At 46.5% G+C, this 24,568-nt stretch overlaps 1 protein-coding gene across 1 annotated transcript in view; it reads right to left on the bottom strand.

The window, feature by feature from the left end:
* The window catches only part of KSR1 (kinase suppressor of ras 1), a 69,481-nt gene extending 47,483 nt beyond the window's left edge, over positions 1-21,998 (bottom strand). Inside the window, exon 1 of the mRNA XM_086475124.1 lies at positions 21,738-21,998. Coding sequence (XP_086331250.1) covers positions 21,738-21,998 — 261 coding nt within the window. The remainder of the gene's footprint in view (positions 1-21,737) is intronic.
* Between the last annotated feature and the right edge of the window lie 2,570 nt (positions 21,999-24,568).

Genomic DNA, 24,568 nt, shown 5'->3' with positions numbered 1-24,568 from the left:
TAACACATCAGTAACACATTTCTCCAGAGCAACTAAGAGGTACTCAGCTACAACAACTTCGGGCTCTGAGCTATAACTGGATTCTAAACATGTAACCCATTCAGGAAGAAAAAAAAGTGTTAAAAAAGTATTTTTTATTTACACCATACTTGATTTTAAATACTCCCCTCCACTCCATAACATTTGTTTCTAAGATCAGATTTTACAACCAGAAGATCTTTACACTACACAATGAATCACCACACACAAGCACGTCACTGATCAACATCGGCCTTCCATGCTTTCCCAAAGAATACCCACCTCAAATGCAGAAGTATTAATACAGGGCTGGGGGCTTCTGTGTTGTGGTTTTGGGGTTGGGTTGTTTGTTTTGTTTTGGTTTTCCTTCTTGCAGTGATAATGGAGGAGGGAGATGGCTGAGAAAACCATGCAGGGTTTTTTTTTTAAATAAAAAATGTGAAGTATAGGAAATTGCCTAACTGGAATGTGGCAGCTTGCCACATTCCCTGCAAGTCTCTTAAAACAGCAAAACAGCTTTATTTTAACAAGCTGCTATGAGATTGCATTTTGGGATTGTCACAAAGAACAAAACACTAAAACCCGCTCTGTCCAAAATGCTTTGAACCTATAAGGCATGCTTCCTTTTTTCAGATTTTAAGAGGAAAACAGAAAAACTTTGGTATGTTCTGCCATGCAGTGGAGATCAGAGATTTTCAGTTTGCTCATCAATTTTAGAGAACATTTCCAGAGTGCTACGTACAACACACTGAGGCACAAAATACAAGAATGAAAAACCCATGCAAGCCTAACTGAGATTCAGCTGCCAAGCAGAAAGCAGCTCTCCCACAGCTCAGCTCTGGAAAAGACTCCTAAAACAATTAAAAAATAAAATTTCTTTATCTTTCCTCTAGGGCTGGGTATATCATTAGCAAGTGGGAACGACTTGGTTCCCTGGTCAGCGCTCTGCTCAGAAAACAAGCGTAATCCCACCCAGTTTACCTTTCCAGTTCCCTGTCTTTCTGCAGTCCCATGTGTCCTCACGGTAGCCTTTCCGCTGTCTCAACAGTGGGAACATTACAGCCTCAGGAAAACTTCTGTGAAGTGCAGTTGACTTACAAGCGGGAAGACAACGTGAGGGAACAGGGAGCCTAGCCCAGGACGTCCAAGACATGCAAGCATCCCCAAACCAACTCTCCTGCAACATGGTGAGCAAGCAAATCTCACAGTTAGGCTACAGTACAATGAACACAGACATTCCAACTATGCCTGAGGTATCCTCAGCTGAAGAGTCATTTCTCCAAAACACTCCCAATTTCCTAGTGCAGAAGTACTCACACTCCTTGTGTATTCACTTTACCGTTTGCAGAAAGCTGAAGAGTCATGAGATTTAACACAGTTTGAGAAATTTGCTTCTCTACAACCAGGAACAAGGGAGAACAGCATTCTGGATAGCCAGTCACCCAAAAACACAGGAGGGACTTCCCTGCGGTGGATTACAGGTAGAAAATCCTCTCTGAAACCCAAGGACCATCCCACTGAAGGAGTCGGTGTTATTGTGATGAGAATGAAGGACTAGTTGGAAGAAGTTTGTGTTAAACATGAGATGTGGGGAAATGCTATGAAGCAGAAGAATGGTGGTGCAGAAAGGCTTTATTTATTGCCTTTTTCCTGATTTTGTTTTGCAGTTGCTGAGGTGAGCTACGTGCATAAGCTCTACTGTTTTACTCTGCTATAAAACTGCTGTTCAGTTGCTGGGTTTCTTTGAATGTGTGCTGAACGAGGTTTTGTACTGTACTAGATCTCCTTCCTTCCTACTCCCCCTGCTACTCTGCAGGGACACGAACAGAAAGCGTGAGGCAACAGGAAGAGTAGGAGTCGCCTCTGCAGAGACAAAGCAGGATGTGACCTCTGTTCCCTAAATAGGGCACAAACGGTCAGATCATGAGATCCAAGCTGGTGTCTCCCTAAAGAAAAGGCTATAGCAAGGATCAAAGGGAAGCTGTGAATCTTGGGTTAGAAATTGTGAATTTAATGATACCAGTGGTGCTTTGTAGGAGGAGCTTGATTATTAACTGCAAAGAACTTAAATTAGTGACTATTCTGATGGACTCTTGCTAAACAAAGCTCAAACACTCTAGTATTTGATGGAGCCTCAACTCTGCTACACTTTGGTCTTACAAAGCACTGGTGCTGCTCCTACCTGAGAGCATCCAGCTCCTGCAGCCTTGGTGCTCTGCTCAAGTAGGACAGAGTGTCTGGAAACCTGTGTGACCTGTTTGTCCAGCTCAGAGGCTACCTTCTGCACGCAGGCTGTGCTGCCCTATTAAACTTTGCCTTTGAATTTAACACCCTCTGACACTGGTTTGTTTCCATGAGCTGCCTGACCCCGTTTCCCAGGGCAGCATACAGATTACCAGCTGCAACAGAGCAATGAGAGTGAACTACCATAAGGTAGGCTCATCTCTGAGATACTGAGCTGCACAAAGCATCTTTTCAGGCTCAAATTTAAAAAACTGCCCTATTAGCATGCAGCAAAGTACAGTTGAGGGAGGCTTTACTGCTAGTAGCCAAGTGCCCTTACTAACTCTGTGCTCCCGTGCCGGCTAGAGTTACAATCGGATTACTGTTGCCGGGACTGTACAAACACCAAAGATGGTACCCCAATGCTGGAAGTTCATCCTTGGAGGGTAGTGATTCACCTAGTTCAACCTCTTTAATCTCCAGTCTAGGAGACGATGCCAACAACTTCTGAACATGCCTGACTTCAAAGCCAGGGCCTTGGGTGATCACGTCCATGAAGGATTTCTAGAAGTATCCTAGAAAATAATAATAATAAAAAAAGCATTGCAGTTAAGATGACTAGCTTGATTAGTGGTAGCTAGGATGACTGAACTCCAGAGTAGCTACACCCACATACCCTAGCAGGGTTGTGACGGCAGGTGTAATTGCTCAGGCCATCAAAGTCAGTACAGCCACATCTGCTAGGGCCCCTGAAGTCTGACCCCCAGCCTAGCAAGGTAATTCTGCGGATGTTTTATTCAGCTATGCTCTAGCTCAGGAGTTTAAACACATACCAAGGCAAAGTTAAGAACTCCACTCAATACATCTCTGGAGACTAAAAAGGGAAGCTTCCCCTGCTTTTAGAGCTTAGTCCTCCTTGTGTATCTCTTCTACTGGAAGGGACCTCACTTAGTTTAGTAGGGATGACTACTGAGGCAGCTTCTTGCAGTGCTTCAACTCTAGCTTGCTTTTCCTGTTTAGCTGAAACCCTTGTGCATGAAGCTAAGTAAAAGTGACCTAGAGTTTGTTTATGCTTTCAAAGGGTCTATGTGCTGTGCTGGAAATGAGTACCTCTAACCAGACTGACTCCGTACTACAATAATAACTGGAAGTGAACTCTGGACCATCGGCTCCCAGCCACTCTGTGTTAGATCATGTTGCATAAATAATAGCCAACTCTGGGGGAGGGGAACACTCATTCGGTGACACGGAGCAACTTGCCTTCTGCTGCAAAGGTAAATACTCTTCTAGCAGCTGCACAAAGCTTCAGACCAGTGATGATATATATGAAACCAACAACACAGCAGTGGGAGAAAGAGACAGGAAAACTTTTGGGTTACACAGCAGCTGAAAGGAAAGGGACGAGGCTATAAAGCCAACTACTATATAGTTTCACATGAACCTTGAGACTAGCAGATAACCTGTCAGGAGTGTGCTTCAGATATCCAAGCCAGACAAGCAGTGCTAAGGCTCCATTTGTCTCATAACCATGCCATCTGTAATGGCCATTCCAATGTGACAGTTACAGTGCAACAGAAACGCAGTTAAGCCCCTTCTTATCCCAACTTCCACACTGTCCTGCCTCCCAAATACGAAACCACATCAGGACTGCAAGCACTTTCTCTGAAATGTGTCTGCCCCAGCTACTTGCCAAGAGAGGTCAGAAAAACTGCGGCCAGTAGAAATGCTCTCATGAATCGGTGGACTGCCTTCAGTTCCTTTCAACAGAGGCTCTCGTGTGCTCAGCTTTCACTTCAGAACATTAAAAATCTCCCTTCTTGTCTTTGGTCATTCTGGAGAATGAGGAAGGATAAAAGAGCACGGGTTGAGTAGAGGCAGTCCTCCCTCTTGTTGAAGGGGAACTGTAGAGTACGCAACTTCTCACCCCAATTGTTCATTTCTGAGGAGCCTTTCAAAACATGCTGACACATCCAGTGCATCTACACAATAAGATTGTAAATTAGTCTTTTCCTTCACAAAAGGCTCATGACAAATGATGATCTCCAACGAGATACAATGACCTGCTAAATTGTCTATTGGTCTCTTGGGGGGTTTCCGGGACCTCCCTGAACATCATTTCCTAAAGTCAAACATCTGCACTTACCCACTGAAAGAATGCATGGCTTGGGTAATGGTAGAGTCACTTTCCTACACGCTATTCTTGATTCCTTGCTACACTAATAGTTCATTATCAGCCTCAGGAAAAGGATCAAGCTCTTAAAAATGCAGAGAAAGACCTTAAGCATAATTGGACTTTAAAGCATTCCTGTAATCACTTGAGTGGCAGAGCCTTTAAACTAGGTGTAAACAAATGAAATCTTTTACAAACAGTGAATATTATTTAGGTCATGAGTAGCAGTAGTTGCATGTTATGGGGGCATGGTTGAGAGCATCATGCAAGACATTTCTTGTCACATATATACGGCTCAAAAGGAAGAAACACAAGTAAGAGTTGGTTCTGGATGCCATGAAGGGGCTGAATGAGCTGGAGCAGCACAGCTGATCTACAGAGGAACAAGGAAGACTACAGAGATGGGTCAAGAGCAAGACACAGGCTTTGAAAGGTGAAATGGCTCTGATAGTGTGCTATCACTGTCAAAGTATTATGCCGATTTACTGTGGTATTGGCCCCATATGGGATGGGAGAAAAGTAAGCTAGAAGCCTTTGTCATATGGTCTTGTGATCTTGTTCTTTGTCCTTGTGCAGTGGTGTAGAGAAGTAGCAAGTTGCAACATTTGATCTGGAAGCATCAGCTTCTTGAGGGCAGGATGCTTTTTTTATAAATGATTAAAGTTTTTTATAGGTTGGAGACCAGCAACAACAGAATAGCCAGAAACAGGGCTCTGACAATCATTATAGTCCCCTTTAAGCCCAGTTTTAAATGTTGCGCAAGATAACTACATCAAATTTTGTACTTGGTTGTGCAACTACAAGGTCTGCACAATTTCTGCATCAACTTCTATAGGTCAGATGCACAGGATTTCTTCTTTTAACATGCATACAGGAGAATAAAATCAGGGTAAAGTAATTGGCCTGATGTCAGATATGGCCTTCCACAGTGTATCAAATATCCTTTCTCCATACACTCAGCTGAGATTTGTGCTCCAAAATGAAGGCCTATTACTGTCCTCTGTTCTGGATCAGATCACAAAGCTTCAACTGAGCTGTATTTCTCTATCTCAGCACTATGAATCCATCAAGTGAAGCAAGACACCACCAAGAACCTGCAAAACTATTCTTTTAAATCCTACACTTGAAGGAATTTGATGGAAGCAAGAAAGACAAACTCATCTTCAAAAGTACTTAGTAATTTTCCAATAATGAATGACTACAGCCTGCACACTGAGTGTCAGAAACACACCCAAGTTTATGCTCATTGTAAATACCAAATAAGCATAATAAACACCTGGAATAAGGCTTCCATAGGTGACAGTTCTGTAGCACTGATTATATACCTTCAAATTGAGTTTTACTTCAGGGGCTGTGTAAACAACGACTGGAAGACCGCTATGGCTGTAAACTGACAGGTATACTGGAGTGGAGGCAGGCTGGCATCCTCCCATGCTGGGCTTTCTCACAAAGAATGTGAGCTGAACCGGAAAAAAAGTAACATTGCTGAAACAAGCATCCAACAAGATGAAAGAAGAAGGGGTATCTTATAGCTGTAAAATCTTCATCACCTTAAGGGACAGGTGAAATACGGCAGAAAAAGAACCCTTCTGTATTCTAAAAATATACATTTTCTCAGTTTATTATCCTTTGCTATTTGAGTGTTGTTTTTTACTACCTTGCCCATTCAAAAACCACTTACCTTACATCAGACCAAGTCTGAAGACAGTACAACAGCACTGTGTTTAAATAGCTGGAGCTTCAAGTGAGGGTCAAGGCCACACTGCTTAAGGTATTCAACCTTGAAAGGCCCTTATAAAAGAACTGAGCCAGCAGAGACTAGAGCTAAATTCAGCTCTTACCCTAGTTTTAAACTGCTCCAACTCCTTTCTTTTTCAGTACAGCCACATTCAGTTTCTACTACCGTAAACGAAAGTGGGCTCCCATAACCCGACATTCATCTAATGTCAACTGGATAACCCCAAGGAAAACAAGCGGGGTCTGAAGTTAAAGCCAGCTGTACTCTTTCCTACCGAAATGGCACTTATGTGATACCTTTAGCAGACCAAGTGTTCCATCAAGTGATACAGCTGTAAATAATTTACCAGCAACCCCATAACATTTGATTAAAACCTACTGAAAGAAGATCTACTTAAATTGTCTCTGAAAGAACAGATAACGATATGATGACTGTGTAAAGGGCAGATGGCAAGTAGAAGCTCATCAGAACATGAGAAAATAATTTAGAAGAAGGTACCTTTAACTGTATCGAGTTGTGGTGATCTCCACCTCTGATGCTGGCTGTTCTGGAGGTCATTCCTTCATTCTGCCTTCGGGCATCTGAAGTGACAGCAAGAGTACTGGCTGTCCTCAGGAGTGGCATTTGGGCACCTGTAGAGTAAGTACCTAATCTCTTAGGCAACCAGGTTAGAAAGCGTTTGCTGCATCTTTTAGTGATGAGCAGCAGACAGCAGGTAAAGTTAGGAACTGCGGGAGTCATTCAACTGGCAGTCTTTTGTAAAGGCTGTATAGAGGACTGTTGGTAGCAATCATGCCATTAATGAGTACAGTACTTGGTAGCCAATACTGTAAAACTTTGCAAGGTCATTAGTTTTAAAGCTGTGTATCTGCTGTACTGTGAAAGATGTGTCTTACGGATTAAACACTAGCTGGAAAATACATTATAGGAATATAATGACTACCTCGCCACAAATCACACGTGCTTTCAGATAAAAGGAACACAGCTCACAGCAGGTGGTCTCCATGTCTTTCAACCTTTGAGGAAGAAAAGAGCTCTATTTCCTACCTCACGCCTAAGAAGAGACATGTACGTAAACCTAACATCAGGGAATTAAGCATAAATCTACAACGCCCCAAAGTGTGAATGCATATCACCCAGCTCAAGGTTTCACTCAGAAACTAAGAGCTTACTGAAGAAAACCCAGGCATCTGTACTCTGTAGAATGAAGTACGCTTCGTAAGAAGGGCATGAACCACACGCGTGCTGCTTTAACGCCACTGTACGGCAGACCCCAAAAATAAGGCATTTCTTTTCCATCAGCTGAATGGCAGCCAAGGGTAGAGTCAAGGCTCATCTCAAAGTTGTGCTCCTCTTCTCATTCTCATGTCTGAACGAGTTTCACTTCTTAGGTCTCTCTGCTGCCATTAAAGAGGATGTTATCATCTCAATAAATACAGACTGTAGCATGTTACAGACTACTGCAGACTGCACTACCAGCATGTCACAATGCAGGCCCTAAATCCTATTCTACAAGTAGGTCAAACCTGGACAGCCAGGCAGCAGAAGGCACGCAGTGGAGTTTCAGAAGAGACAAATACCCTGGCCTAGCAGTCATGCTTATTTCTGGCTGGGATAAATTGATACTCACCTCCAGGTCGGGTCCCTGTCACTGGGCACAGTACAACTGAGCCGATCTTTTCAGTAGCAGAACTAAGTTAGGGTAAACATATGGACTGGACTGAGTGCACAAGGTTGAGTGGAAACTGCTCCAATATCATCCCCAACACTTTTTTAAAAAGTTAACAATGCAGACAGCCAGAAGAATAGCTCTTGACATATCCACCCAGATTAGAGGATGTAATACCTCAACTAAATCATTCCTTCCTCATACAGAGTTCATGCCAGACCTCAGCCATAAATGCATATTTGTAGCCCAATTTGCCAGTACCTGGAAACAGTTTTCTTTTGAGGCTATATTGCTAACTACTTTCCCCATTCCCCAACATCAAAGGCATAAAAATGGAAATGAAAGCAACACTAAAAGATATGAACATCAAGGTTTGGCAGGTATCCATCCAACCACACCGTTTCTAGACAGATTTGGAAGACAGCCCTTCAAGTGGACAGTCATTAAGGAAGAGATTTTTCCAGTCATTCACTTGAGCATTAGCTGCTGCACGTGCAGTTGCAATGGCAGGGGCACTGCCATCCCCAAACTACCAGGGACCAAACAGGAAACGCTTCCTGCTTTGAGGTCAGACCCTTGGCTAAAGCAAATAGGTCCTATTTCACACAAATCTACATTAAATCCTTACATGAAAAGGATTTGAACCCTCTTGAGTGAAAGGGTGCGCTCTGTCACCAGTGTGAGGGGTGAAGCAGGGGTGCTCTGATAGCATTAAGTGCCATTGTTCTCATTTTGCAGAAAATCTTCCTGTACCCCAGCAATTGCCCAAGTGACTTGAAAAGCTCACGAGAACCAAACTATCCGTCCTGAGCGGGGACACCAACCACTGGATCAACCTGTCTCTTTCTGCCCATCTCTCACTCCACCTCAGATTTTAAGCTGTGAAAGGTCTCCCCATTGTTTTGCAACCTCAGAAGAAGACAGACAACAGTGACTCCTCCACTAGTTGCAGAAATCAAGGTTCAGCCTAGTCTCCAAGCCTGTCTATCCCAGCTGGGGTAAGAGAATCTATTGCTCAGAGACAGGCTTTCGAAGTAATTAGATGTGATTCTGGTGCAGAGATCAAAGCACGAGCTCAAAGCAAAGCTATGCCATGTTACCCACACTGATCTCACGGAATCTGTTTCCAGTCAGTTACGCTGGGATTGGGTATATGACGGGTTTTCTTAAGGGGGAAATTGTTAAGACTATCTCACACTTCAAAAATAAACACTGCAAAACTCAACCCTCTCCTTGGTGGCTCTCACAACCACTGCTGTGTGGGTTAACTTGTGAAGCACCTTTCCCAGAATGCCTATAATTTAAGGAAAGTCATGCACTTCAGAAAGTCTCATCCTCAGACAACTCAGCAACTGCACAGCAGCAGGGAAACCATACTACACTCTCCCGTGACCAGAAGGCACTTGGACTATTTAATATGCCATTACTGTAAAAAAGGGTGGTACCAGGACTTCCTGGAGGAAAAACTCTCAAAATCATTTTTCCCAAAGAAATGAGCCTTTCTTACTGATAAATTTCAAAATCCCTCATCCATCAGGGTGGCTCTCCAATTTTCCCCATGTCCTCTGCCCCAAAGTTTGAGGCCAGATAAATCTGAGTCACAGCTACTTGCATTAAGGGGTTGAAGGCTCAGCACTCAGAAGAACTCTAAAGAATTCTAGCAATGCAGAGACTTGCAGTGCTTGCCCATACTGTTCCCACACCACCGAGGCTTTGTCAGGAAAGCTGACAAAGACCATGCTGCTAACCCACCCTGCAAAATACAGTTTGAATGTGTAGATTTTCTTTGCAGTATAAAGGGGCCATCCCTGGTATGGAAGAGAACTCACACCAGGCTCCTCTTGTTAGGAATACAGGAAGACAGAAAAGGCTGAGCCAGCCTATTTATGTAGAGGATCCATGAGGAGTGAAAGGGAGAGGCAGGGATCAGACCACGCGTTTCCTGATGTGTTTCCCCTTCCCCCCTGCACCTTGACTTTACAGCTGCAGGAAAGATCAAGCCAGAACTGTGCAAAGTTGCTGAGTCAGGCTATCGCTGTGAGGCCTCAGAGAGGCTGTCCGCAACGCTGAAGCCAGAGGACAAAGCCTTGTGATACGGCAGAAAGCTGAGCAGCTGGGGAGACACCGCAGGGTAGAGACCATCAAGGCGTATGATGCACCCACTGCAGGCACAAGCAGGATTCACGAGGCTGAAAGGACACGGTGGAGCCCTGCCTAGGGAAGATTAAGACCCAGAAGCATTTTGCACTAAGAGAACCGGAAAGAGGATGCAGGTTAAGCCCAGCAGAAGGATTCAGCTAGTCCTGGCTAAGTCAGGACAACAAAAGCGGCGAGAAAGAGCATGGGTGCTTCTGTGAGCTCCCCAGCAGCCTGCTCAAAGCTCTTCTGACACACAGCAGTAGTCTCTAACAATGAGAAAGGTGGCCCGAAACGAGCCTCAGGCAGTCAGGAGGTCTCTCTTGCCACAGAGTCCACGCTCCCACTTGGGGGCACTTCCAGTCTATCTGGAAAGGGGTCTGCCTTTACCCCTGCAAGGAAGAGCCAGCATTCTGGTCAGAGCTTCAGCTGCCTTAATCAGACATTAAGCTCAGTGTGAGGCGTTAAGAAAAACTGGTCTCTGGAGCTAGACAGGTAACAGGCATTTTATATCCCTTCTCTTCCCAAAGACCTGTACATCAGCAGTGTGTTAACCCTGAACTCTCTGGGCAAGAGCACCCACAACAGTGTGTGGTCAGCATGTTCCAGAGCTCCTACTGCTCAGTTCCTGCAGGACCGGGCATGTCATCACAGAGACGCCTGAGTCAGCAGCACTGGTTGATGCTTCCTCTTCTCAGTCTTCCTCATCCCTCCATTCCAAACAGCTCCTAGTTGCTCCACTGCATCACAAAGTTGACTACCACAAAGTAACTGCTGTACATGGCTTCAAGAAGGAATACCTTGTAGTTGTCAGCTCCACATTCCCTTCCCTGTGCTGCCACGAAAAACTGGGTGCCTTGAAGCCAGATGTTAAGTCTCTCTCTAGTCACCCTTCTTGGCACAACAGTTCAAAAGGACACTGAAAAACACGTCAGTAAAATGCTACAGGCAGGATCTGCCCCTTCATTAAGGAACATGGCAAAGACAGTTTGACTCAACTACAGAGAGGAGCTGCAAGGAGCACTCTTAACTCTACCGCGGACTTCAACTAAGAGCAGTGCTGCACCACCGCTGCATGGCTGCTGCCAAAGTACTCATTTCTCAGTCAGATGAAGGGACACACGCTACTACCTTCAATATGAAATCTTATGTTGCGAGGTGTCCATTAACTTCAAAGCTCTTCGCCTCAGACCATAAACTAGTTATTCTTGGCAACTGAGGCAATTTGAATAACACAGGAGAAAAAAATAAGGAAAGAACACATCTGTGGAACTGGAGCATGCCTTGGCAGCAGAACGGTGTTGTAGATTTAGTTTCTGTAAGAATCAAAAACTAAATATTAGTGCCACCCTAGCAGAAGTATTCAGCCAGCTCTCGCTAAGTTAGCTACGCTTCCAGTTATAGATTGGCAGATGATAACTGGTAAGGCCCACTTGTTAGACGCAAATAGGTAATGCTACAGAGGCGCATTCAACATCATTATAAAACACATCTTCCCCAAAAGTGGGATTGCATTTCCTACAAACATGGTCTAGGCACTAGCCCAGCCAGTGTTTCAGCGCAATAGTTACAGACCTGGGCTTACAGCAGCTCTCCTTTCTCCCTCCAAACCTTAGTTTCCACTGACTCCACTCAAGTCACCAGCCATGACTGCAAATGGCCCAGGAATACAGGGTGCACCAAGAGGTGTCCCACAGGAGCTTTGCCTCATTATACCCACACAAAATGCCACCAATACAACAGTGCTTAAATCAGGTCTGTAGCAGTCAGCCAGTGGTTCTACAAATACTACACTTGACCCACAAAGCAAGACCAAACCAGTTTTAACACACATAATATCCTGGCTTAATACAAATGGGATCGACAAGCCCTTTGATTTTGGGATTTCTCCCAGCTTAGTTGTGCGAGCAAATGCTAAGTCTTTGGTGCCTGTGCTCACCTGATCTTACTTCAATGCTACGACATCCTTCCTCTTCCAGAGCGCTTACACACACCCTTGTGTTTCAAAGGAAAAAGAGGGGGAAAAAAAGAAAGAAAGCTTTCTTTGTCCAAAGGCAGCAGGTTGAAAGCCTATGCAAATCTTCCCAAACTGATCAGTCTCCTGATAGCAATACCTGTGTATTTTTGTCAGTTATTGCCTTAAAACAGGATAATAGACAACGGCATAGCTTGTGGAATTCACTAAAATGACAGGAAAAAACCCACTGCATCTGATCTGCACTAAAAGATTTTGATACTGGTTTGAGGCACTCAGAACTATCTCTATAGAAATTGTGGGAGAGTTAGAAGTCTTCATAAGAAATGTTCTACTTTTTGGAAAGTTTCAGTTTTGGTCAGAAAGACAAAAGGCCCGTCAACTGAAACGTTTTGCTTGGCAGATGAACAGTTTTTAAGAGGGAGATGTCTAAAAAAAAGTTGGGGAAAAGTACTAACAAAATCTTACCACTTCTGCTTACTTCAGTGGAGCTATACAACTATCCTAAAGCAGGATTTAGTCCTCTAGCTTACTCTAAAGGTAAATGGAAGAAACCACTGCTCTGGAAGATAAAAACTGTTGCTAGAAAGTTCCCCATGCTTTAAGGATGGCTAGGGAAACAAGTGTCGAGAGGTTCCCCTGGAGCACTGTAGGCAGCCTGAGGGGCACTGACACATCCTCCAGTAACTACTTCCTGACAGATCCATTTACCTCCCCTGTCTAATATCTTTCAGTGGTGATGCCTGGTTGAAGATCTCAATCTGTAAAACATATTAATTATTTCTTCTTTCCAGTTTATTCAGAATCATTAATAATTAAAAATAAAACCTCACACTGGACTCTGCAAGCTCCAACAATAGCCCCCACACAGCAGCAATAAGAAGCTCCTTTCTAAATTTAGATTGCTTCAAACAGAAGTGAAAGTTCTTTGATAAATCAACAAACTCATGTTTTAGAAGCACACCAGGAGAGTAGAACTGGGCAGGAAAGTGCTTGCCTGCCCTGTTAAACTTACTGGCAAAAGGCCTCTGATGATTTTCAGGGACCCAGACCCAAGGCTCCTAGCTGCCTTCCAAAAACTGTGGTCAATTGCCTGTTTCGGCAGCATCAGATGAGACCAGATCAGAGCCTGGACCTGCTGCATCCCAGCAAGATTCCTCAGTGTCATGTTAATTACTGCTCCAAAGTGGATCTCGCAGCTCCTGCTGTTAGAGCTCTTCCATTTGGGATACCTAATCACCACATCAGAGGTACTCTGTAGCCCCTCATCAAAGCATGATTCCTTATTTTACTGATTAAGCGTTCTGTGATTCTTCTCTGCTTCCCCAAGATGCACACAGTACAAATTAGATTTTCTCTCTAGGCAGAAAAGGACTGACAAAGACCTGGTCTCTGTTCACTTTAGAATACACTCCTGAGAGAAAGAGACAGCTATATTTTAACTTCAAAGCCAAATTTACAAGTAGCAAAAGCAAGATGGAAGCAGTGGATCCAATTCTACCTGCAGAACCCTGAAAGCAGGCAGGGAACGGCTAATGGGCACGAAGCAGCTTCATTGGAACTGTTCTCTGAGTTACACTAGCAAACATCCAGGGAGGTTCTGCAGAGGATATTTGTAATTCCATTTACACTGACATTAAAAGAGTAACTACTGCTCGGCTATCTTCTGGACAGTCACTGCCCTAACTGAAGGCAAGCTTGTGTTTCCCTGTAGACAGACACAAACACAGCACACCCCAGGGGGGAGTCTCTGCAGACTTGGAATTAGTCCTTTAAAACACAGAGCACCACGACAGATTCTCCCTACTGGAATTTAAAACTAGGACATCCTAGTCAGTGGCTCGTTTTGCACCATGATGGGCCAGTGCATCCTTTATCTCTAAGGGGAGGGTTCAGAAGATCACACACACACAGCAAAAAGTCAAGGAGTCACCAATCTTATTCTTAGAGATGCCACGGGCCTGCAACAGCGTTCAGCCCCAGCCCTCAACACTGTCCCTCCAACCACCTCCCCAAACACCTCGTTCTCTCCTTTTAGGAAAATCGCTGCTGGGAAAAAAAACAAAACAAAACAAAACAAACCCCACCATAACAGGAAGCTGCCTCTTTTTTTCCTCTCATTCATTAAAGCATGGAAAGTGTATTTGAGTCACAGCCATCTAAGCACACATTCCACATGCACCATCTGTTACACCCCCTTCCCCGAATCACTTTTGGCTGACTAAAAGTGTTGCTAGTCAAGCTACAAAATTCATGGTCCATATTTAGGTGGGGAGAGTTCTACTGAAAAGCTGGTGGCTTTTACCTGCCATTGTGGTTTTACTTTGTAGGAAACAAGTAATTTTTGGTATTTTGCATGATATCCTGAATAAAACCTGAAAAGGCTCAAACAGAGCCAAAGCAAGTAAATATTCTGGCTCTGAATTCTGTTTTAGTCTTTTCCATACTAGCACCAATATCTTTCTGCTATCATGCGCTTTGCCCACTGAGCTGAACATCACAATCCCTCTGCTAGGTTAAACTTGTATGCGTCTGCAGCCAGTTGCAAGCTATTTCCATCTAGTATCTCTCCCCCTCCACCTTTCAAACAAGCAAACACACACCCCCCCCCCCCACCAAAACCCAACAACTCACTTTTTGGAAGCAAGAACACTAGCTAGCTCCTCATCTCCTGTGGACTTGCATAACCACACAGATTTCAACAGCAATTGAAAGCATCACTGTATAGGCCATGTTGCTAGCGAACAGTCTTGAGCTCAGGTGCCCAAGTCCAATGAGATTTGCATTTTCCATCTACATACAGGCCCCAATAGCTCAGAGTTAAGATACATGCACTGCGCTTAGAGACAGACGAACAAAAGACATCACCTGTCCAGACAGTTTAGGGCCTAAGCCAAGGCTGAGTTTCCACCTCAGGAATGCTCCAGGATCCAGTTGAAAGAGCTCATGCAAAAAGCAGGTTTACAATGTAGGCAGTGAGCTCAGCCACAGAACCGGCAACTGTCAACGAGCACAGGTTCAAGCGAACACTACAGCTGCACCAACGATTACTTCATGTTCCTTGGAGTGTGCACAGCGGGAGTACAGCCAGGCTGGGACATGCCTCGGATCTGTAGGTGGCACAGGAGCTCTGTGCAGCTCTGGCTTATGGCAAAAGACATATCTGACCACCTGCATACTTTGGTGGTTCTCAGTTGTTCTCACACCTTATCAGCAATAAGAATTTCTCTAGTTTAACCTGGGACTGATCCTGTCCTAGATTCTGGGGGTATGGACTACAACCCACCCCCTGCCCCCAGCCGAGCTATGCCAATAAGGAATAGCTGCAGTCAAAGCCAAGCCAGATTGCCAAACCGTGTCTCAATCCTGTCATGCTAGTCTTTGACTAAGTTCAGGCTTCCACCAAGAAGCAGGAGTGCCCGCGACGCCTCTGTGCACAACCGCTCCCAAGCTGTATCTTGGAAGAACTACCCCCTTCTTCTGGAACAGGCTCTGTCCCCCGATTTGCTAGCTGCGGCAACACTGTGCTGCTGTAGCGTTGACTGTGTGGGATTACTCCACAGGAATGAGAAGTGAGCAGGGAGGGAAGTCTCCGAGAGATGTCTGAGTCAGCATCTCTGGGTGGTGTCCTCTATACATTACTCTGCCTTTCACCACAGCAGTACTCTAGCCAACACATTCTGCAGAACAGAGAGAGATAGCCAGGCTTGCTTTCATTACAATTTTCCTTTCAGGCAAAAATAAATAAAAGAAAAAAGAAAAGAAGTCTTAGCCTTAAAGGAAACGTGAGGGTTTATCCCTCAAGCAGCTGAAAGATCACACTGTCTATGCTGGAAACATCATTTTAGGCATAACTATTCCCTAAATAATTTGGTGTGTCACATGACTTCTTTTGTTAAGTGTTCCTATTTATGAACAAAAACAGGTGATAAATTTGTGTACCTCCATGCTGACTCATAGCTGTAAATTTGTCACTAGTGTGCAGCTGTAACGCGAACCGGGGTTTTCCTTGTGCGCAATGCAGTTACTCGCTAGCATGTGAACCCGAGCAGCAGATGAAGTTCTGCTCAGGCGGCATCTGTGCAAGCTTGGTTACATCCATGAGTTTAGCTCGATACAGCTGAGGTTCAAGTGGGGCTACTTCACCGATTAGGTCAATTCTGAACGTGCAATAAACATCAGAAATCGTATGCGGAGACTGAGGCTTGTCTGGCACGACAGACCGTGGGTTCCTGTCAGTGCGGGAGGGCACGTATGTGCAGAGGTCTCAAGTCCAGGCTCTGCTGAACTTTTTTATTGGCATTCAGTTGCTGAAAAGGGTCTCCAAGCTGACGCTGCATGAAGACGAGCAGGAATAATTCTGTTTTAACATAATCCATTGACCACACAAGCAGTCTTAGAGAGACAAAAGCAGCACAAAGCCTTACTCTGAGACCTCCTTTCTTGCTTCCCAATCAGCACGTTGCAGAATCCAACCCAAGGCAAGAAGTACATACAGACCTTGACAGAAAAGCAAAGAGAGTCCCTTGTCATATCTTCATCTTGATGATAATCTACTCATCACAGCTTGTCCTGGAAACTCCAGGTAAGTTAAAACACCGCTGCTGACTTTTTGTGTCAACATTTATACAAAATCAATGGTAGGAGATGAGCTAAATTCCATTACGATGTCCAAATTCTGATCATATACAGAGACACGCTATCACAAAGAAAAGGTGATGTCTACAGACTTAATATTGCATGGTTCTCCCTCCTTCCAAGTAAAACAGAATCTCTGTTGAAGCCTATCTTACATAAACAAGCACACAAATTTAAGAAAAAAAAAAAAGTCTCCTACAAAAAAGAAGACACCTTTAAGAAAAACAAATGTGTTGCATATATGCAAAAAGTGAGATGAAGTAAGAGACTTTCTTCTTCTCTTACATAAGACCTGCGGGAAAAGGAAGTCTTTTCAGCTGAACAAGGCTCATAAACATGTGGCTACAGGTTGCAGTTTGGCCTGAAAAATTCACTACTCCCACTACTTCCAGTTTACAAACACGTAGTCTTCCTTTCCTTATGCGTACCACATGCCCAACTTCCAGTCTGCAAGTCTGGACAATTACAATTCCTCTTCCTCTCCTTTCATGCCTCCCCCCATTTTCAAAGCATTTGTTTCTGCTTCGAGATTGCTTGCTAAGAGATAAGCCTTTTCTAGCCAAATTGCCAAATGAATCGAGATAATGCCAAAGCAAGTTCAAACATATTTAATTCACAGGTATCACCGAGCCAACATGGAAGACTGATTTGTGGAGTAGTAGACTTACTTATTTGCAAACAGGGCCAAGAGTGTCTCTATCACAGACCTAAGTCCAGCCAAAGAGCAATGAGGACAGGTTTTTTTAAAGACCAGGCAAATCTTAGCAGTGCGTGCTACCACCCCACTGCCACACTCCCACCATAACCAGTTTGGAGGCAGCTTCCATGCCAGAAACACTGCAGTTCTCCCTCATGATGTTAAGAACCAAGGTAGAAAGACAACATATCTGCAGTCTAAAGACACTCTAGGTCTCAGTTCAGCCTGGTCCTGCCTCATCTTCGCTGCAGTTAAAAGTGGCAGAGGGCGGGGAGGAGGTGTCCCACTTAGTCTGGTAATTCCCACAGTCTACCAATCCAGCTGTGCTGTTTTCAGCAGAGACTGAGAAACCATAGGAACCTTCCCTGCAGCCAGCACATTGGACTGTATTCTCCTCCTCACCTCCAACAGACTGCCTTGAGCTGCAGTGTTAGAAGTTCCATGTGCTTCACCACAGATGTCTAGTCCATTACCAGCTTCCTAGCCAGAGAAACGAATCCAGAAAGATACTGCTTTTACAAAAAAAATATGGCTAAAAATAATACGCTCCTAAGTTTGCAAAAACAATTTAAGAGTATTGCAAGGGACTAGCGTACAGACAGCATTAAAGACTCACAGAGTTGTTTCTTTCCAAGGGTGCTTGGAGCAACATTGGATGCTCACCACATGGCAAGACATCCTTTGCTCTCTTACGTATGGGTTAAAATTACCATTCTTTTCCATTTCAGCTTTGTACTACACTTGAGAAGTGAGTAAACCTGCTAGGACAGAACTGAAAGCAAGCAATATACCAAAGCTTTGGGTAAAGAGAAAAACACTCAAGCACTTATTTGGCAGAACATATAAAACTTTAAAAAAAAAAATACAAGACCTTGTGGCATCAGAGAACTTACTCTGCTAATAACCAAACTAACACAATCTACTTTCCACTAGAGGGAAACTCCCTGCCCTTCTAAGAAACAGCCTTCCTACATGTGAAACAGGGTCAGCTCATGTAACACATTCTTTGCAAGCAATTCCCATAGCCCTTTCTTTCCCTCTCTTCTTTCTGTATTACAGAAAGTTCTCCTTGCACTCATTTGAGCTACCATGAGTGCTTATCTTTACCTGTCAAGGTCCCAGTTTGAAACCCTTATCTACCATGAGTTTTATTTTGAGAAGACTCTTAACACAAGAGGAATGAGGAAGGACTTGAAGCATTTCAGCAAATTGGGAGGGACATAAGTGTGCTGAGTTCGGCTGATGTTCTTGACTCTGAACGGGCACATTACTAACCATGTGGTATACATGACAGCCATCAGAGCTGCGAGCAGGCACAGAGGGAAGTAGTGCCAAAAGGACCAAGCTAGTATGTCTAGTGTCAAAAGTAACACAAGCATTTAAATGAATTCTCACTGGTGTTCCAGGCTATCGGTTCTATTCACATTACAACTACTTTCAGAACTTTACTTCAGGGCTGTGCTAACCTTGGGGTTAGAAACGGCAGTGGGCATGCACTGCTGTCTGACCTGTCCCGGTACAGCGTTTAGACATCCATGTCCACAGGACAGCATTCACCCCCATGCATGGGTGGTCTGAATGCCTGCAGTGCACTGATACACAGGACTGTGTTCAAGGAGATATCCCTTCACCTGTTAAGTTCATGGTTTTGACACCAAAACTAGGCATCACAGAACTTTCAGAGATGTATGAGCTATATACAAATTGGATTATGGAAGCTTCTCTGCCTTTTCATCCCTTTAAATAAAAACAAAAAGTAAAATCAATGAACTGATTTTTGATTTAGTATATTGGACCGTCTTCAAACCACACACGTGCAGCCTCATGTTTTGCCTCAGGAGCTACTTCAGCTTCCCAAACTAGTACTTCTTGCTTCCAGTCTGCTACTTTTATCTATCTCGTTTGTGTTTTATCATTTCCTTGAGGCTTTGCTACACCGTTTACCAGTTACACGGATACAGCTAAGTTTTCTTAATTCTTTTTCCACAAGAAAGTTTCTGCAGAAGAGCAGAAGACTCGTGTAGATTCAAATCCAAAGTACAGATGGGGCTTGCAGGCCCAGCAACCATACCACTAGTAACCATTAATCACAATCCACAGAGCCATTCGGAGACTCACCAAGGCCACCCAGAAAGCCACAGCAGGCACTGGAGATCTCCGAGCTCCTAGCTTCTGGCTACTGACTCTTGAGGAGCTGCCTACAGCCTGCGCAGAGCTGTGCGCCGCAGCCAAGCCATCCGTAACACTCGCCCTCTGCAGCGTCGGAGCACCTGTCTCTCCTGCTGTGCTCTCGCAGGCACACACGTATGAACACACGTGCACTTCTGACACGTTCGCCAAGGCACAGCAATGACACCACGTAACGCCATGGGCAGCCCACCTGGTCCTTGAAGCAACGCCGCAGCCCACCACCCTCGGGGGCACCGCGGGACCTTACACCTTAGGGAAGTAAACACAGACCCTCATCTCCCGCAGCCCGGTTCTCCGCTCTGCACCTGTGGACAAACCTGCTGCAGACTGGCGCAGAGAGCTCAGCACAAGACGCGGGCTACGCTTGACAACGCGTATTTTGGTACAGGCAACTGAACAGAGCAAAGGGCACGGAGTCTATATCCATGCCCATAGCTTTGCGTGTTGGCAGAGATCCAGCACTTGGTTGAATTCCCAGAGAAATCATAAACTGGACCACATAAAGAGAATTTTTTCAGCTAAGTTTTTTTCTGCTCATAAATTTTATGATCATCAGTGAACGTGGCACCCATTTGTTCAAGCAGATTAATGTTTACGACAAATGCATGCTCATACTCGACAACTATCACTAGAAACAGCTTTCATTGCTTTAAGACGACCCTGAAGATGATAGCAGGCCTTTATCCTTTGTGAATAAAGGTTTCCTTTTAGAACAGGTCCGCCAGGATGATCATTTTCCGAAATTATGCTGATTGGCATTGTTTGAGCCTTAAAAAGGCTGTCAGTAGGGTTGCCAAAAGCCTACACAAATACTGTTTTATAAAGAATAGCCTTTTGAATGCTATTTTGAACCTGGAGGTGGCAGGAGGGAAAAAAAAAAAAAGTGCTACAAATTTGGAAAAAACAAAACACCCCACAAAATAAAACAAACAAAACAACCACAAAAGAGGCAGAGGAAGAAAAAAGGAAGAACAATAGATTTCCAAGAGGTTGTGCCAAAAGCTACCTACCACCTATTGTTTCACAATTTTTTTCCCCCAAGCTTCATTTCTCATGTGATAGACTTTGCAGCACATACGTTACCGTGACACTGCCATAATGATCTTTCTTCCTAAAGACCCAACGCTCTAGCTCCACAGCCTCCAGTGTCAGAAGAGAGAAAAGGACCATTAGCCTTTACATAAAACTTCTATCAAAGAAGGGGGTGGGCAGATTGTTTACTCCGCTTAGAGCAACACTACCTGCACACAAGGTAAAAGGAAATGTTATTTAAGTATCTAAAGGTCAAATGAAATAAGCAAAAATAAATGTACATTCTCTTTCTAAATACTTAGGCAGACTTGTGTACAGATTCAGCCCTTCTCTGAAAGCATCACAACTGCACATGTTTCGTGCTTAAAGAGTTTCATACAATCTTTCCAAACAGCAAAACATCTCTCCAACCCAGACCATGATGCTGCTTGTCAGCCACACCAACAGAGTGAAAAGGAGGATCAGATTAGATCAGTGAAACCAAGCCAGGGACAGAGAGACAGGCCTGGGGTAGAGGGCAGGAGCCATCAGAAGCCAACGCTAAAAACCTGAGAGAAACCTTGAGTCCATCCAGCTTCCCAGGACAGGCGATGCGGCGACCCACCTTCCGCGAGGGAGCCTCAAGTCACCTCTGCTCCTCACCTCCCATCGCACCTACCTCCGCAGTGACATCCGAGCCCGGCCGCAGGCCCCAGGGTCGCGCAGCGGGTCGGCGGGCAGCAGAGCACGGTCACACGCAGCCCTCGCTCCCCGGAACCCCTCCGACAGCCCGGGGCGCCCCTCGCCCGTCCCGGGACGCGGCACCCACGGGCCTGCCCAGCGGCTTCCCCGCACCTGTCCGCCCCCGCCTCTCCTTTAGCACCCCCCTCCGCGGGACGCCTTGCTAGCGGCGGCGGGCTGGGTGGGGGGCCCTGCCGCGGCCAGCCTGGCCCCATAGCCGGGCCGGGGAGAGGACCGACCCCCTCCTGACAGGGCTGCAGCGGGGCTGGGGGATCCTTCCCTCCCACGTACACCCCCACACCCGCTTCTGCCCGGGGATAAAAGGGAGGGAAGGAGCGGGTTCCTCACGGCCCAGGCACCGGTGCGGGCGCCCGACCCCCGATGCTGAGGGGAAAGGGCGCCGGGGGAGGGGGCAGGCCCCGGCGGCCCCTGTGAGGGACAGGCCTCGGCCTCCAGCTGTAAGGAACAGGTACCCCCGGGGGCGGTAGCGGGGCTCCCCTCAGGCCCCACCGCGGCTGCCGAGTCCCGTACCTCCAGGGTGCGGATCTCCTGCTGGGTGAGGTCGTTGGACGCGGCGCACTTCGTGCGGAGCCCGCGCAGGTTGGAGAGCGAGATGTCGATGAGGTCCTGCAGCAGCCCGCACTGCTGCAGCGTGCTCCGCACGGCCGGCAAGCCCCGCGCTGCCGCGCCCGCCCGGGGCCCCGCGCCGCCGCCGGCCGCCGCCGCCTCGCCACCGCTCCGCTCCTTCCTCTCCAGCATGCCGGCGGCTCGCAGGGCAGCCGCTCTATCCATTCCTCGGCATCAGGGAGGCCGGGGAGGAGAGGCGGCGGCGGCGGGGGGAGCAGCAGGGAGGGAGGGCGGGCAGCCGGCGGTTCGCTCCGCCCTGCCTCTCCTCTCCGGGCAATTACCGAGCATTAACATGCACGCCGGCGAGGCACCGCGGGCGCGGCCGGCCCGCGCAGTCGGCGGCTGCTCCGCCTCCCCGCCTCAGCCTCTCCGCGCCCGCCTCAGCGGCTCCCTCCGCCCCCCTCAGCGCCCGCCTCAGCCTCTCCGCGCCCGCCTCAGCGTCCCCACAGCCGCCTCAGCGCCTCCCTCCGCCCGCCTCAGCCCCTCAGTGCCCGCCTCAGCCCCTCAGTGCCCGCCTCAGTGTCCCTACCGCCGCCTCAGCGCCTCCCTCCACCCGCCTCAGCCCTCACCGCCCTCTCAGCCCGCCTCAGCCTTCTCGCAGGTATGTCTGGACTTGCAGCTCGCCCTAGAGAAGCGCCCAGCGCTGGTCCACCGAAGGAGAAGTGGTCAGGGGCAGTGCTGGGCCTGGCCAACGCACCTGGAGGTGTGAGGGCCCGGCTGGCGGGTGCAGCCTCGGGCTGCGGGCGAGGGGTCCAGCCAAGCCCCTCGTGGCGCTGGAAGGAGCGCTGTGCACAACACACCGAGCCGAGCCCATCTGTGTGTATGCAGACACTAAATGCCACGAGGACCTGAAGGTCCAGAGGTTAAAAACAGCATCAAAATGGCATTGGGTGTGTTTGGCACCATCCCACAGAAGCCCCTTGTGTGTTCCCAGACGGGGTGGTCTGCTGCGGCCATGGCACAGAAGGAGCTGTTGGGGCTGGAGTGTGGTGTGAGCAGCTACGGAGTTCGCTGGCACTGGTGACATCTGTGCCGTTACACCGGCACAAACCAAGCGTTAGCTATAAACAAGTCACTTACTAAGGCTGTAGAGAGTTTTCCTGAAATAGCCTTTCCCAAATATTTTATAAATCAATCGTGTTTTATTTGACATAAACGTTTGCCTAATAAAGAATAAGTGCAGGTCTAGTACATGAAGTGGGCATTATTATAAACATTTTTAGTGAATATAAACACTTGAGTTCAATAGTCATGTGGGTTCATTCACATCATGAGTAGGAGGGAACTGTATTATGGCCTCGTGGAACCACTGCGGTTTCAGCTTTCACAGTGGAAACGCTAGAAAAATAGTACAGGTAACTGCGTTACAGGTACCTTTGGTTGCGTACCCTGACTGATGGGCTCGCGGAGAACTGAGATGTCAGTGCAGGAACCACGCATCTCCCAGTTATTAGAAGAATTAGGACTGTTCACCTGACGTGAGGGATCCAGAAAGGCAATTCGGTTGCATCTTGCTGACAGAAGACAATCACCTCCTTAATTTGGACTAGATTGACACCAGGTTTTAAAAGCTAAAGTGACGTCTGAGCCACATGTGGCAATACAGAAGAGAGTTTTATGCAAAAAAAAAAAAAGGAGGAAACCACACAAATATAGGGAATGAGGCAGTGGAGCAGGGCAAATCAGCTGAGACTGAGCTGGTTTTCTCATGGTTAGATGGACAGTGGTATCCACATTAGCTTGTGTGCGTTTGCATCAAGTAGTGCGGCATATGCTGTTTAGTAATTTTCTTACGAATGTGGGTCAGGTTAAGTATTTGATTTCATTGCCATTATTCACGTGCTGTACATTTCATACACACTAAGGGCTTTGCTGGATTAGGGTTTAATTAGTTTGCCATCTGATGAGTCCTGTGGTTTTGGGAAAGTAACTTATTTTGCTTATTACCTCCGTATTTCTGACCTTGTGAAAAAGTCTTTACCTGCCTCCCCTCAGGAGCACTGGAAGCATAGCACTGGAAATTTTATTTTGTAGAACTCTGGCAGACTGAAATCCTCAAATACAGGTGACTGTGAGACTGGGGAATATTGTTAACAGGGGTATTATTCTTGTAGACATTCTCGTATACCCACCTGAGAACATCCATTTGCTAATAGACAAGAAGAGTGCATTGCATAAGAAAGCAAACTAGGAAAATTGTGGGCTGTGCATCACAAGATACTTGGCATTCTCTGCAAGTGTTTGTGTACGCGTTGGGAGTGCCGGCCTCATTAACTGGCTACCATAAGTGGGCAGCATTCCAGTCCCAGCGTACAAGACTGCCCTCCAGGCCTGCATGGAAAAATGTGCTGACTAAACACCCCGTACGCGCCATGCATGCTGTCCCTGCTCAGCACGGCTCGCTCACTCGGTGTTCGTGAGGCTGTCGCATTCGCAGGAGAAATGGGGGATCTCCGCGTGCTCTGCCGTGGAAGCAGAGTACACGCAAGTGAACTGCTGCCATGCCAGCCAGCTGCTTTGGCTCCAGCAGCAAGGCTGAAAGAGGAGGCAGAGCTGCACGCACTGAACCACAGGAGAACCATTGTCTTACGCCGAGATGAACCCAGAGCCGTGGTAACACAGGCCTGCAACCTTGGGTGTCCCGCAGAGCTGCAGCCTGCGTCATGCAGGGTGACCGCCGAACAGATGTGATGCTGAGGCACCAGGAGCAGACGTTTGTGAACGTGGGGGTGGGG

Source organism: Leptosomus discolor, chromosome 18 (assembly GCF_034619465.1).
Source record: "Leptosomus discolor isolate bLepDis1 chromosome 18, bLepDis1.hap2, whole genome shotgun sequence".
NCBI classification, from domain to species: domain Eukaryota; kingdom Metazoa; phylum Chordata; class Aves; order Leptosomiformes; family Leptosomidae; genus Leptosomus; species Leptosomus discolor.
This window is presented reverse-complemented; position numbering and strand designations above follow the sequence as displayed.